The sequence below is a fragment of the Canis lupus genome, chromosome 34, assembly GCF_048164855.1.
Source record: "Canis lupus baileyi chromosome 34, mCanLup2.hap1, whole genome shotgun sequence".
NCBI classification, from domain to species: Eukaryota; Metazoa; Chordata; class Mammalia; order Carnivora; family Canidae; genus Canis; species Canis lupus.
Window position 1 is genome coordinate 18,082,110 of NC_132871.1, and position 14,980 is coordinate 18,097,089.

The window sequence follows — 14,980 nt, forward strand, 5'->3', positions numbered from 1 at the left end:
GCTTCCAGGGATTTGTATGATTCGGTTCTCCCTCCCATTCCAGAATTATCTCTAATTCCACCTCCAGCTCACCATTTTTCATCCACATCAGGTATCTTTCATTTCCTCGTATGGTTCATAGACAATTTATAAGCAAATGGCCATGGCTGTGTTCCAGTAAAACTTTATTTATAAAACAGGTGGTGGGTCATATTTTGCTGACCTCTACTCTAATGAATAAAGATGTGATATTTCAAAAACAGGGCATAGAATAAATCACCTTCTGAAAAGTAGCCAAAAACTCAGTTTTAAATATTTGTATATTATTAGCTTGAAATTTGTCTCCTTTAATTAATTTAATTTAATATACACTCTGTGAGAGTAAAGATTGAGTTTACTTTGTTCAGTAGTATATTCCCTGCTCCTAGTGCAGTGCTCAGTATATATTTATTGAATTAATGAATGAGTTAAAGAACATATACTATCAGTACTGTTGTAAGAATTGGCTCTAAAATTATGAACAAGGGGAAACTAGAAAGTATAAGGGCAAGGATTTTTTGAATGTTTTGTTTATTGCTATTTTCCCAGTGATAAGAACGGTCATGGTACATAATAGGTGCTCAATCAAAATTTGTTAAATAAATGCAAAACTGACTGAATAAATGAATAAAGGTGGATGCAATCTTTGCCTTTATGGAACTCTGGGGGGAAATAGAGATAAATCAATGGATAATTACCATGAAGTTGGATGACCATCAGATTTAAAAAGACAGGGTACATTGAAAGCAAATAGAGTATAGCTCAGAGTTAGTGGAGAGGGGTGTCTAAGAAGGCTTTTAGAATGATGGTCTTCTGAGCTGAGGATGAAAGATTGGGAGCAATTATCCAGATGAAGAGGTGGAAAAATAGCAGAAGGAAGAGGGAAGAAGAGAGGCTCAAGCAGAGAGGATAACGTTAAAAAGCCCAGAGACAAGCGAGGGAATGTGTGGAGTGTAGCCAGAGCACAGAGAAGTGAGAAATAATGCTTGAGAGGAAAACAGGTTCTGGTAAACTTATTTCTAAAGGTATTTAACCTTCATTCTGCAGCCATAGGGAACCTTTGGGTTGGGATGAAATAATACGATCAGATCTGTGTTACAAAGATTACATAAGAAGAAGCTTAAGGGAAAAAAGAAAGGATGAAGGGACAAAATGATAATTATTTTCTAATAGCTAAAGGAAATCCAGTGACCTGTCCAGGAAGGGAATCGGTGGCTTAGGAATGAATGAGCTCCCTGTATCTGGAGTTAAGTAAAGCAAAGTGGGATGAGTACTCATCTGAACTGAAATTTGTTGAATTAGGACATAGAAGCCTCTTCTGGCATTCTTAGATTTTATGATTTATGACCTTTATCCTATCAATCTTAAAGGATGAAATAAATTAAAAGAAAAATTAGAATAGGGGAAAATTAATTTTATTTTGAGATCTGTTTGAGACTTAGGAATTTTCCTTGAGATAACAGAAAATTTAGTTAATTTAGTTATTTATTAAGTGCTTACTGAGTACCTTCTTTGTCTGACTCTGTTTTGGGTGTTGAACATACAATATGGACAGAGCAGACACCATCCCTGCCTTTATGGAGACCATGGTCTGGAAGGGGATGTAGATTAGAATCAAATAAGGCTGGTTCCCAGATTTCCAACTTGAACTAGAGCTAATAGGCCCAATTTTAGAGGTGGGAAAATTGGAAAGGACCAGATTTGGGGAGAAGATAAATAATGTCTGCAAAGTCTAAGGTTGGTAATCATTGTTTTGATCCATTCTAAAGGAGCTCATCTACTCTTTAAACATGAAAGGCAATGACCCAGGAAATCCTCTTCTTAAAATAATAGATTGACAGTAGGTGGTGTTTGTGACTTCAGCATTATATTTGGTGAAACTTCTATTTAGAGAGACTATGTGGTCTAATCAAATGAATTTGTGAAGGATTTTGTACTTTGAGGAGCCCTACCACTCTCATACTATGGTTGTCCATACCTGCATGCTTTTTTTGAGTTATGAAGGGGCAATAAAGAATATCAATCACTAGCATTTGACTTGAGTCTTGAAGGTTGAGTAAAATGGAGGTATAGGGTGGGGAAATCACCCCAGACCACGGAGTAGCTACCTTGATATAGGAGAGAAGACTTTATTTTTAATTTAAATTCAATTAGTCAATAGGGGAGAAGACTTTAAACAAGCCCTTGTTGAACATTTCTGTAAAGTTAAGTGACAGATGCCTTCACCCTAGTTGGGCAATTGCTGAATGGTCTGGAGATTTCAAACCATATCCAGTTGCCCATGCATAGCTGTGAATACAGACTGCATATGGCTGCTGATTCAGGATAGGGGGCTGGGACAGGTTTGCTAGCTTATAGCTTTTCAGCAAATTTTATTGCCCATGGTGCAATCTGCTTTTCTTAATTTCATAGAAATATATTTTAATTCTAAATTATTAAAGCTATTTAGAGTTTTGTATAATTTTCCATTTGTTTGAAGAAATGAAAGTATCAGTGCATAATATAAGTGATACTTACTGGTTTTGGGTTGGGGTTGGGGCTCAAACACAATTTACATTGCAATAAGAATGGATTTAGTATTTGAGAGACTTAAATGTACAGAACTACATACCCATTAGTACGTTTCTTTTCTGGTTAATAGACACTAATCAATCATATTCTAATCCATTAGGTTTATTCATGAAAGAATAAAATGCTGATTCCATGGAGCAAAAATGCTGGCTTGGAGATCATGGGATCACAAGTTCTTCTATAGTGAACTAGTTCCCACTAAATCATCCAGGAATTAGAAATTCTAAGAAGCATATCTTGATTTTAAACAGCAAGGAAGATTGGGCTGTCAGGAATATTCAACAATCCACTCCTAAATGTGTAAACACTTGGTACTAACATTGTGTCTGATTTCTGGTTAGCCCTCAGGAAATACATACTGAATTAATAGTTGAATGAATGAATGAATGAATATGCCTCCATGGACTTCCATCAACATTCTACCATCTACCCAAGAGTAATAAAGCAAAATGATAGCTTTCTCAACTGAAATTGATCTTATAGTTTATCAGAAACCTAATGTGTATCTTTTAATTTTGCTTTTGAGTTTTATTTTAAGATTTTATTTATTTATTTATGAGAGACACACAGAGAAGCAGAGACATAGGCAGAGAGAGAAGCAGATTCCATGCAGGGAGCCTGATGTGGGACTCGATCCCAGGTCTCCAGGATCACACCCTGGGCCGAAGGCAGGTGCTCAACCACTGAGCCACCAAGGCTTCCCTTGAGTTTGATCTTAAAGCTAGTCTTTAAAGCGAGTTTGCCTTAGGTTGTGCCTGTCTTCCAATGTGGAGAGAAGAGTATCTAATGATCGCTTTTCCACTGAAAAGGTTTCACTTAATCCGCGCCTGTGGAAATCCAAGCAAGTCCAACCTCTGGGATTTAGTTATAACACACCTGCAAAACTTAATGTAAAAGACTGTAGCATTTCTGGTCCAGGTATCAGAACCAACTGAGAATAATTATAAAACTGAAGTAAGGAAAGGAAAAGAAACTAGCAAAAAAGGAACCTGATATATAAGAAAATGTGAATTGATAAATATCATCTTAGAAAAAAGCACAGAGGGGCAACCAGGGTGGCTCAGTGGTTTAGCGCCACCTTCAGCCCAGGGCGTGATCCTGGAGACCCAGGATCGAGGCCCGTGTCAGGCTCCCTACATGGAGCCTGCTTCTCCCTCTGCCTGTGTCTCTGCCTCTCTCTCTCTCTCTCTCATGAATAAATAAATACAATATTTTAAAAAAAAGAAAGAAAAAAGCACAGATTGACAACTGCCTCTGCGGATTCGCCCCCCTGTTTGAAACTTCTCTACCTAGAAAAAAATTTGATGAAAAGTGGCTTGAAATCTCTGATACCTAGATACTTTTCACAATGGCAAAAGCAAAGTAACATTGGTCAACATAATCTGAAAACAGGTGTTTTCTTCATCTTCACCTCACTCTGAATTACTGTTTTCTGTTCTCTTACTTACTTTCCTTCCTTCCTGCTGCTCCTTGTTCACGGTCCGTTTCAGAAGTTCTTACTGTCTCTATTGCTGACTCTCTTCCTTTGTTACTGGAGTCATTTTCTCCTCCTTCCATTTGCCTTGAAAATAAAAAAAAGCATGTGCAAAGCCTTTGCAAAGTGCGCTCTGTGTTCTTATTGAAAAACATTTATTTCGTTTGTGGCTACATCTGATGTAGGTTACTTCTAGATTCAAAGTAGAGGTACAACCCTCCCTCAGGATCCTGTAGACAACCTTGCTCATGGCAGTTAGAAGCATTCCTGGATGAGGATTTCTGCCAGAAAAATCCAGTTCTCTTTGTTTTGCCATTTAATATTAAGTAATTCTGATAGGTGTCCTAAACTTATTATTATTTTTTTTACTTTTGCCTAGATTTTGAAATTGTTATATCCGCTATTTACACAGTCTTTGGGCGGCAAATTTGGATTCTGGATCTCTTTTGTTTTGTGCTGATTTTCCAGACTTGTTTGTTACTTCAAGCATGGACTGTCCATTTGGCCTTGGGTATATTGCTAATATGACCTTTAATGTGTATATACTTGAAAGCCAGAGTTTCCCCCTCTTTTGTTTTAAAAATTGTGAATGGTATGGAGAGCAGTAGGATATAATGGAAAAAGCATATGAACTCCAGTCAAAAGATCTGGGGACTGAATACTATCCTTCTGGTTATCAACTGACAATTTCTTCAGCTCCTATATTCCTCAACCTCAAAATGGTGCCAACAATATATGCTGGATTCCTCTATGGGAGGGACCCCCTAGTTTCTGGTATCATGCCAAAAAAGCTTCCTTTCTCTCACCCTGATCATCGTTTCTCCACAAGAGGTCAGATTACTAATCTGAATGGTCATATTCTATGATGATGATTAGTCACATTTATGCCTATGGGGGAGGGTCACTATTTGTGGACAGATGACATATGGGTTTCTCTCTCTGCTGCTTTCCTTCTGTTTCTCTTGTGTCCATGATCTGGTAGCAGTTCTGTAGCCTGCTCATGCATCCTTCCTCTCTCCTCTCTGTGGGCTATGCAGTCTTCCTACCTTAAGCTTGTGTGTGATTGGTGGAAAAGATGAAGCCATCTCTCTTTCACCAGGACCTAAACTAGGAGTTCCAACTTGTGTGTGTGTGTTTTTGTTTTGTTTTGTTTTGTTTCTACAGCGAGAGCAAGCAAGCAAGCAAGTGAGAGCATGAGGTGGGAGGGGGGCAAAGAGAGGAGAGGGAGAAGCAGGCTCCCTGCTATTCAGGGAGTCTGATGTAGGCCTCGATTCCAGGATCCTGGGATCATGATCCCAGCCAAAGGCAGATCCTTAACTGACTAAGCCACCTAGGTGTCCTGAATGCCAACTTGATTTTAAGATAGAATCCTTTATTGGGCTAACAGGCACCGCGTCAGCAAAATAATAGTGTGATATTTTAAGTAGATTGTTCTGCCTCTCATTGTTTTTGTTTCTTGGGTGTGTATTGCTTCCTCTAGGACCTTAACCTTCTCCCATAAGGTCTTAGAGGAAATATATACGAGAAGGAAAAAGAAAGAGTTTTTAACCCAAGACGGCACTAGAAACTCAAACCTCACCTTAATCCTTCATACCTTTTAAGAAGTTTTTCTGAAGATTTAGAGGCAATATGTGAAAGCCTTTGGTATGGTCCATAATAGATGCTTAATGAATGCTAGTATCTCCATCGAGAATCTAGCCTTGAATCTCGATACAAGAGTATCGGTGTGGTCTGAGAGCTTATCAGAAAATCAGAACCTTGGCTGTACCCTGAACTACTAATCTGCATTTTAACAAGATTCTCAGGTAATTACTAGGCACATTACAACCTGGGAAACATTGCTGTAGAGTGTATGTGTCCCTCATGCTGTTCCCTGTGCCCCCAGGCTCCTGTTTGCTCCCACAGCCGTGCTGCTTCCAGCTTGGATTGCCTGTAGGAACCGAGGAGCATATTGTTACAAATGGCATGCTTTCCAAGTTAACTCACATACTTCTGTCGATAAAGTTTGAAGAGAAACCTGTAGTTGTGAAGTTCTCTTTTCCTAAAGGAAATGTGGAGTAGCATATGTTGAAGAGACCAACAGATGCAGAAATAGAGCTTGTCTGAGTGTGGTTTGAGACCGGTGTGGAGACAAATCCCCCAGTGCAGAGAGGGCTTGCCTTTTTAATGAGCTAGCCAGTGATGGATGCCTCTCCAGAGGATCCTTTGCTTCCAAGAGGGGAAAAAAGTATAATTGAACTTATAGATTGTTCTTTCTACTTTACAGAAACGTAGTGTGTGAGCTCTGAAGAAGTTCTGTTAAAAGTTCCTCTTGAGCTGAGCTAGACTCAGAGAGAGGGGTTATAGATTTTTGACTTGCACCTTCTTACTACTATGCATTAGATTTGGATATTATCCAATCAATCAAGAATTTATTTTTAAATTCTGGAATTTTTACCTGTGTTTTCACATTAATTATTATTATTATTATTATTTTTTAACTATTTCCTTAAGCTTTTTTTTTTTTCTTTTGTCTTCTACTCTCTTCCTTTCCGGGTTTTTCCTTTTCTTTGTACTAAATTGTCAGAATAGGTTATCTGAAAAAACTTTTTCTAAACATTAAGCATTATATATGACGACTAGTAAGTGAAATGCAAATCATGTAAAATAGAAGTTTGGAAAGAGATCAGTGACTGCCAGGGACTGGAGAAAGGGGCTGATTATAAAGGGGCAAAAGAATTTGGGAGGTGATGGAACTGCTCTTTATCTGGATTATGGTGGCAGATCATCCCAAATGTATCATTTGTCAAAACTCATAGAACTGTACACTTAAAAGGGGTGAATGTTAAAGTGCTTAAATTATAACTCAAGCAAAGTGGTGGTGGTGGGGGTAGTTCTAATCTGAAAACAAATTGTAATAATTACACAGGTCAGGGTGATGGGGGTTGGGGTATATGTTCTTACTTTCAGAAGTAGCGGGCTGAGCTGGTTATAGACACATACTTTAGAGCCAGAGTGCCTGAGCTCACTCTGTAAGTCACACAATTCTCTGTTGCCTCAGTTTCCTAATCTGTCAATTGAGATAACAGTAACACTATCTCATGGGGCTACTGTTAGGATTTAACAACAGACCAGAGGAATGGACACTGAAAATTTAAGGCTTTGTAATGGGAGAAAGTCTCTGGTGTGTTCTTTTCCCTCACCTCTCTCTTGGTGAGGTTATCCTTGTCTCTGCTGAAAAATAGTCTTCATCACAAAACCCCCACACGTACCACTGTCCAGACTGCCATATCAAGCAGCCACTGCTGAGTAAACGCTCTGGAATAAACCTTAGAGAGAGAATAAATCACCTTTCACGTCATGCTCCCCCCAGGTGAGGACTGAGGTCATTGCAAGAGGCATAACAAATAGTCGACATAATGTACCAAACTAATAGATTCTATAAGGAAAACTAAATGGAAAATTTTTCTTGAGTGCGAGGCACCTCTGGCTGAAGAGACAGTGGAGCTGGTGTTATTATAGATGTAGTTGAATCAATAATACTTTTTCATTCATTTCTTTTTCATTTCACAAAAATGCCTATTTTAACCAGCAAAGAGGTAAGGAGATATTATCAAGGGCAATTTTTCATGCTCACATGGATTATATTCTGGGACACATCGTTCTTCTAAATAGCCCCATTTTTTTTTCTCTCAGAAATGTATTCAATTCTCTTCCAGCATTGTGAATTTATCTGGAAAGCTTTGACAATCAATTAAGTAAATGAGAAAATAGAATGCTTGTAATTATGATAATCAAGCTATATGAAACCCACCCTCTTAGGTCTAATACCCACACATCTTTAAGCAATATATTAATTAAGCTTTGGATAATTGTTACAATTAGAATCAAGTTTTTATAATTTTTTAAAATCACCCAGAGAGAAAAAGGAAATATTTAAAAATATATGCAGCTGTTGGTTTTTGACGCAATTCATCATCATGACTACATTGTCATTCTCCTGGCTGCATGGGAACAATTCCAGTACCCTTTATTGATGTGACTTCTCACTTACAATTGGAGAAAATTTGTATGTAACACCTTTGTCAGATGTCTCTCTGTTTCTCTAAGTCAAAGGTTGAAAAATTTTTCCTGTTAAGGACCAAATGATAAATACTTCAAGCTTGTGGGCTAACAGGGAAAATTGAAGATATAGAAATGTACTGAAATAACAAGAAACAGATTTCCATGGTTTCTGTATTAATGAAATTAAAATATGATAAAATAAGCATATATATAGCAAGAAACAGATTTCCATAGTTTGTATTAATGAAATTAAAATATAATAAAATAATAAGTATATACATATATATGCAATACACATCCATTGAGAAGAGTAGAATTCTTACCGTGGGGAAAACATGTTGCTTAGTTGGGGTTCAATGTTAGTGTCTCCCCTCGTGGAATCTTCACAAATATTCATCCTGAAACCACCCTTAGCCTGTGGGCAGCAGGTTAGACGTGGTTTGCAGAAGGTAGTTTGCCCGCCCCCAGCAGCATTCTCGACTTTTGTGTGCCCGAGAATCACCTAACCACCAGCTTGTTGAAATATATTGGGAAGCCACACCCTCAAGTTTCTGGTAGGTTCCAAGAATTTGCATTTCTAACCAATTCTGACTCAGTGCTGATGCTTCTGGTCTAAGACTGTGCTTTTACAACATTGCTCGAGATGTTGGTCCTTCAAAAGAGTCACTCTGAATATAAATCTATAGGTTTTATGTTTTCATTGTTAACTCATGTATTTGAGCTCACCTATTGGACTTAACTTTTTGAACTCTGAGGTACAGCAGTAGTAAATCTGGTTAAATTTCCATTAAAAAGCGAAGACCTATTTAAGCTAATGCAGGGTTGATAACAGGAACTTTTGTCTCTTAAATAGCTATTAGTCTCTTGCTTACAAAGTCAGGCATCAGCAATCAGCATCTATTTGTCTGCCGTAAAGAATGCCTGAATAGCATTTTTCCAGTCTGAGCAAAGTTTTAAAATAGTATGCCAACATTCTAAAGGATATATATGGATGACTCATAAGAATGGCAGTTTTGCTTTGACCTTAATATGTCCTAATTCACCAAACGCATTATCAATATAATGCTCTCTGAATTGGAAGAAGTTGCCATGTTCAACCCATAGGATTTAAAACAGAGGCTTTCCTGAGGCTGCCAAGGGGCAAGGGAGATATCGGTTTCCTAAATCTTGGAGCAGCCCATGATCTACTGGACCAAACCATCCCTAAGTTGACTGTTAAGCTGCAGTGGGGCTCTCGGGATGAGCTCTGAACGATGTGAGCTCTAATCAATGTTGAGGTTGTGGAGAAGGTTAATGATAACAGGGCACTGGCTAATTTTAATGATCACATTTCACCAAAGAGATTTTTTTTTCATAAAAGAAGCAAACTGGAAAATATCTTCTCCTTCTGTTTATTTGTCCCAATGGTTTTTAAAAAATCAGCTTTATGGAACCATAATCTTCCTCGTGACAGATGGGCTTATACATTGGCATCGTGCTTTCAATCGACAGTTTACAATTCAAGAGGAAGGTGAAGAAACTGAATGTAAAGACATCTTCAGCATCTATTTGTCATTTTTCAGTTTTATAACATTGATACAAAAAATAGTATTCTGATTAGCAGCTTGATTGGCAACCCATGTAACCCTAAATAGTACTACAAACCTGGAGAGTGCACTTTTACAGACAATTACGTTTGGCGAAATAGTATGTACAATTCTGACAAATAAATACATAAATAAACAATCATTCATATATAACGATATACCTAAATGTCAATTATCATCAACAAGCGTTTCTAGTAAATTACTTCTTTCATTCACAAGTTACTTTGTTGCTTATAAAAACTATCCTCACCTTTACAGAAGAAATGACATAATCAATTCCCCCCACTAAACCCACATATTAGGAAAGGTAGAAAAGGAATCCCAGAAGCTTTATGTAAATGTTCCATTGTCTTTTGATAGAAGAGATTTTTGATTGAAAAACTTCTTTCTTAGCTTCTCTGTCAGGAGTTTGTTTCCCCTGTATCATCACACAAAGGGTTCTAGAATTTGATCCAAATCGAAAATGATCTTCATTTTTTGAGTCTGGTTATTTAAAAATATGATATTATGTATTGAAACTGGCATTTGGTCCGATATAAGAAGACCCAAAGCCTTGCAAACTAGCCAGCAAAGATCAAACTTTTTTCCAAAAATAAATTTTAAAAAGAAATTCTAAGAATACAGACACTAATTATTGATACATTTTGTTATCCAATGCATAATGAACAAAACAGGTAGGGGGACAATCAGAAGGTTTTTATAAAAATTATCTGAACGACTCCTGGTACAATACTGTCTGAAACATTATTTTATATAAGAGAAATGAAAATACATTTAAAAATGGCTTAAATAATTGAAACCATAGTTTGGCCAGTGTCATAAAATTAAGAAAAGTAGAAAATTAGAGCTTTTTTCCTGATCACGTGACTTAAACTTTTTTTTTTTTTTAACATTCAAAAAATGAAGGGCAAACATGCTTTTGGCTATTGAAACACTGGACAAATGGCTTTGCCTCACCAAGCTCCATGCAGAAGAAAATGTACATAACAAGCAGATTCTAACTATACGTACGGGGAGAAGAAAAAAATGCCTTTAAAATATATACATATGGTCTTTGATGAATATTTACATGTTTGTCACATGGGCACTACCTACCATAAAAAAGTTAGGAAATAGTTCTTTAAGACATATGATTCTCCAATTTTTGCTCCTTTTAAAGATTAGGGCTCTATAATGTACACGCATACACACACACAAAACAATTCATAGATGTACATATGTGATGTTTATAATGTGCAATCCCTTGACACGAAGGTGGCTTGACTGAGTATCAGGTAAATGCAAGATGGTAGTTAGTATAAGACAGAGGCTTGATTCAGCTACGTGGTGGAATCGCGAACCAAGTACAGAGTCATGAGACTTTTCCAATGACTGGAACTCACAGCAGTTGAGGGTTGGGGGTGAGAGAGGGGCTCACCTTGTGTTGATCCATCTCTCCCCAGGCTACCTAATGCTGTTTTCCAATCAAACTCGGCAGTCCAGCTGACTGTTTGATGAAGATGTACTGAAGGACAGGAAGACCTGTCTCATATTGCATTCTTTTGGACTGGGGATAAGAGACCCAGTGTCGTCAAGAAATAGGCCATGACTTCCATTTGTTCATTTTGTTTACTTGTTTGCTATCAACTTCTAGGGGGAGCTTCTAAAAGTTAGATTGAAAGAGATTAAAAGTTATATTCTTTCAGTTGCAGGGCTGTCTTTGAATGAAAACAAACAAGTTTTTTAATGAGCAGAAGCTGTGCAGTGTGTGGGTTTGCTGAATGCCTATTCTTCTGATAGAGGGGGACTAGCTCTACCGGCCTCAAAGTTCTTATTGAGAATTCAGATCAATGTTTCCTGAGATCTAAGTTGATGGGATATTACACATTTTGCAAAGCATGTGATTCAATTATTGTAACTTACTTCCAACCAGAGGCTCCTCCCCGAGGAAAGGCAGCTGCCTTCACTTTCAGCACCCTGGGAAATCAAGGCAATGCACAGAAGTAAAAACTGATTCATTGAAACCGGAAGAAATGATAGAGAAATTGAAGCTTCTCCAAACACCTAAGATATCCAGGGAAAAAGTCAAAGTCTTAGGAGAATCGGATGCACGAATAGTTTGTATTCGATCTTTATTTTGGCATAAATTATATTTAAGGTGATGTTACTACTACTGATGATCATGATTGTAATTAATTATTTTAGCATTTGTTATAACGCATGACATACTGCATTAGCACCTTGTAAACTAAGGATCTCAAAATACTTAGCAAATGCAATTTGCTCTCACAGCACCTGTGAGGTAGGTGTTTTTTCCATCTATTTTATAAATGAGAATACTGAAGCATAGCAAGGTTAAGATGCATGCCCACATGACCCAACAAGTGTGATGGTATCAAGAGAAACTGATTCCAAACTTCTCCACTCTTCCTTCCTGTGGACCTTAGTCACAGAGCTTCCAGAACACCTCCCAATAGCATTGCTGCTAGAGGTACTTGGATGTTTCAGATGTTACAATATTACTGTAGGGCTAAAGCACTCAATGACATTGGTATCCATTGAAAGATGATCTCACATGCTTTGCAAATACGTGGGAGGGGCATCTGATATGACTGCTAAGTTTGTCTATGTTAATTATAATGTATATGTAAATTTGCATCTTCTCCGTGTAATTTATTGTTTTTCTGCCCTCCTGACTTTTTTTCTACACATGTGCCTTCCTGAGCCAGAAACTGTAAAATGCACTTAGCAACACCCTATGGAGGGAAGCAGGTGAGATTACATTTGGCAAAATCTCCTTGGAGGCACCAGGTAATGTTTGTTCTGAAAGAACAACAACAACAACAACAAAAACCCCAAAAAACCCCTCTTGTTTATTTTGTTAAGTAGCATTTTATATACATTCCACCGGATGACCAGTTTTAATCCTTGGATGAGCAAGCAGAGTTGTCTTCCAAACATACAGAATATTTGATTTTCAAGTTTAAATTTCGATTTATTTAGCTGTAGCCTCCCTGCCAGGCCTAAGTTCATTTCTTGGTGGAACCGCAAATACTGTACACATTACATGGCAATAGATGTAAAAATTCAATGTAACAGCACACATAATATTAATAATCACATTGAGTGTGTCTTCCTGACTGTGCATTATTTCTGAAAAAGAGTTATTTACTTTTATTTTTGCAGAGATGATATGAAGACATTACTGTGAGTCTCGGTTTCCCAGAACCAGATTTTTATCTCAGATGCACAGTATGTAAATCCTAGCAGTTGTTAGGATGTTGCTTTTTGAGATAAATGCAGTGCCTCAGGACCTGAGCATGAAATCTGGCCCTTCTAACTCATGTATTGTTTCTATGACCAGAGCCTAACACTTAGAAATTGGTAATCCAAGAAAGAAACTAGGAGAGGGAAGAAAAAACTTTACAAAACCCCTACGCCAGTTCATTTCCCCTGGTGACACCAGTAAAATACCAACACACTAGGCCCCATTTCTTAAAAAAGAAAAGAAGTGTATTTACATCGGTAAAAATCCTAACATCTGAGATGTTTCTTGCTTGACATGTCATTCCAGATTCTGTGCATTTCTTCTGGAGAGATCTGATGCACGGTGATAACTCGGCGATACCTACACAAACTGTAGGCCATTTTCCAGTGATTGAAGCCACTGTTCTGGAAAGGATGTATGCCCAGTTTTCGAAGACAGAGTCCCACGTATACATCTTCAAGGTGAAGCAGCCTTGTATGGAGTGAGGTCTTATAGATGAGCTCAGCTACATCAGCTGAAAAGATATAGCCAGTCCCCGAACAGAACGGTGGGTAGTTACTGTCAGGGTACAAATCCCTGGGCATGTACCACTTGCTGCGGACGTCCCGGATCGGCCCTCCGTTGATGACATAGCCAGTAAAATACCTTCTTCTTGGCTTGGTGGAGGGTTTTAGTAGCTTATAAATCAGGTTGTCCATGTTGACAAAAATGTCACTGTCGGTTTTCATGACATACTTGGCTTTTGAACAAAAAGTGGCCACCCATCTCATTCCCATTAATGTTTTGAGGGTAAGGTTATGGTAGGAGTCGATGAAGTCCTCCACGATAATGTCGTGGAAGATCTGGCTCTCCTGCTCCACCATCTGATTCAGAACGGGATCGGCGTTCTTGCCCAGGAGGAAGAGCGTGGCTATCTTGATACCTTTGAAGTTGTTCTCGTCCCCCCACGTCTCTCGGATTGCCTGGCGGGCATCGAATTCTTTGTGGGTGGTGCTGATGAGGATAACCAGGAAAGGAATGCTTTTCTCACATTTGTTGGGCTCATTTATGAGGAATTCAAAAGAATGTGGGTTTATAGGTCGAGTTCTTATGTTGCCAAAGGTGAAGTTTTTCCTGGCAACTGTTAGGTGGCTGAATGGCTTGGAGCCAGTGTAGGAGGAAGTGGGACGAGTTATACTCAGATACCAGAGGGCGCTGGCCCAGCACACAACTGTCAAAACATATAGACAGGAGACCTTTGAAGCCATTGTCTTGAGAGCACGTCTATTCCAAATACCGAAGAATATGCCTTCTTGGCATTAGTTTGTTTTCATCTTGCAAAGGCAGCATATTACTGATAAATCTTAAAGTTCGATAAAGAAGTGTGAGTACGGGATTGTCCATGGGTCTTAGTGGCGGTCTGGCATCTCCGCATTCCCTCTACTTTCTTCCAAACCCGATGGAAGGTTCCATGTCTCATAAATCTTCCTCTAAACTCTGCAAAATCAATAAAGTACAGTTGTGATTCAGATTTATTTAGTCACCTTACATCCTCAAATAAACAATAAGGGTGTTAGAATTACCCACGATGACTAAAATCATAAATGTATTCATTCACTTCCACCACTACTGAAAACTTGCTGACACCGCCATCCTCCCTTTCCTCCCCTGGACAGAAGTGATTTATGTATATTTGTGCCAAATTAACAAGTCTTAGATTATAAACTCTGGAAGAACATGGAGTAAACTGAACATTGGTAATTAAAAAAGAGTTTCCCCTCTTCACAAAAGGACTTCTTTGCTGTAAAATACCTTCTGACATCACAGGCTTCTTTCAAGCACAGGGCCTCCTACCTTTTCTCCACGCTTCTAAGTCTGAGCGTTTGTTCGCTCGATTCTGATGAAGTCGGTTCTCAACATCCCTCTGCTTTCTCTAGCCCTGAATTTGAAAATGTGTGCATGCGCGCTGGAAAAATCTCCGCTCAAATGGTCTCTCTGGGCTCTGACTTACAAGTAATTCCGTACTTTTTCTCACTTTTTCTTAATTTTGGCTCTCACACA

General features: G+C 38.3%; 1 protein-coding gene across 2 annotated transcripts in view; it reads right to left on the minus strand.

Annotated features, from left to right (window-relative positions):
* Positions 1 to 9,482: 9,482 nt before the first annotated feature.
* Positions 9,483 to 14,980, minus strand: part of B3GALT1 (beta-1,3-galactosyltransferase 1) — a 503,619-nt gene continuing 498,121 nt past the window's right edge. For both annotated transcript variants that reach the window (XM_072810857.1, XM_072810858.1), the window contains one exon: positions 9,483 to 14,416. In XM_072810857.1, the coding sequence (XP_072666958.1) occupies positions 13,207 to 14,187 (981 nt within the window). In that variant the 5' untranslated portion in view covers positions 14,188 to 14,416 and the 3' untranslated portion in view covers positions 9,483 to 13,206. The remainder of the gene's footprint in view (positions 14,417 to 14,980) is intronic.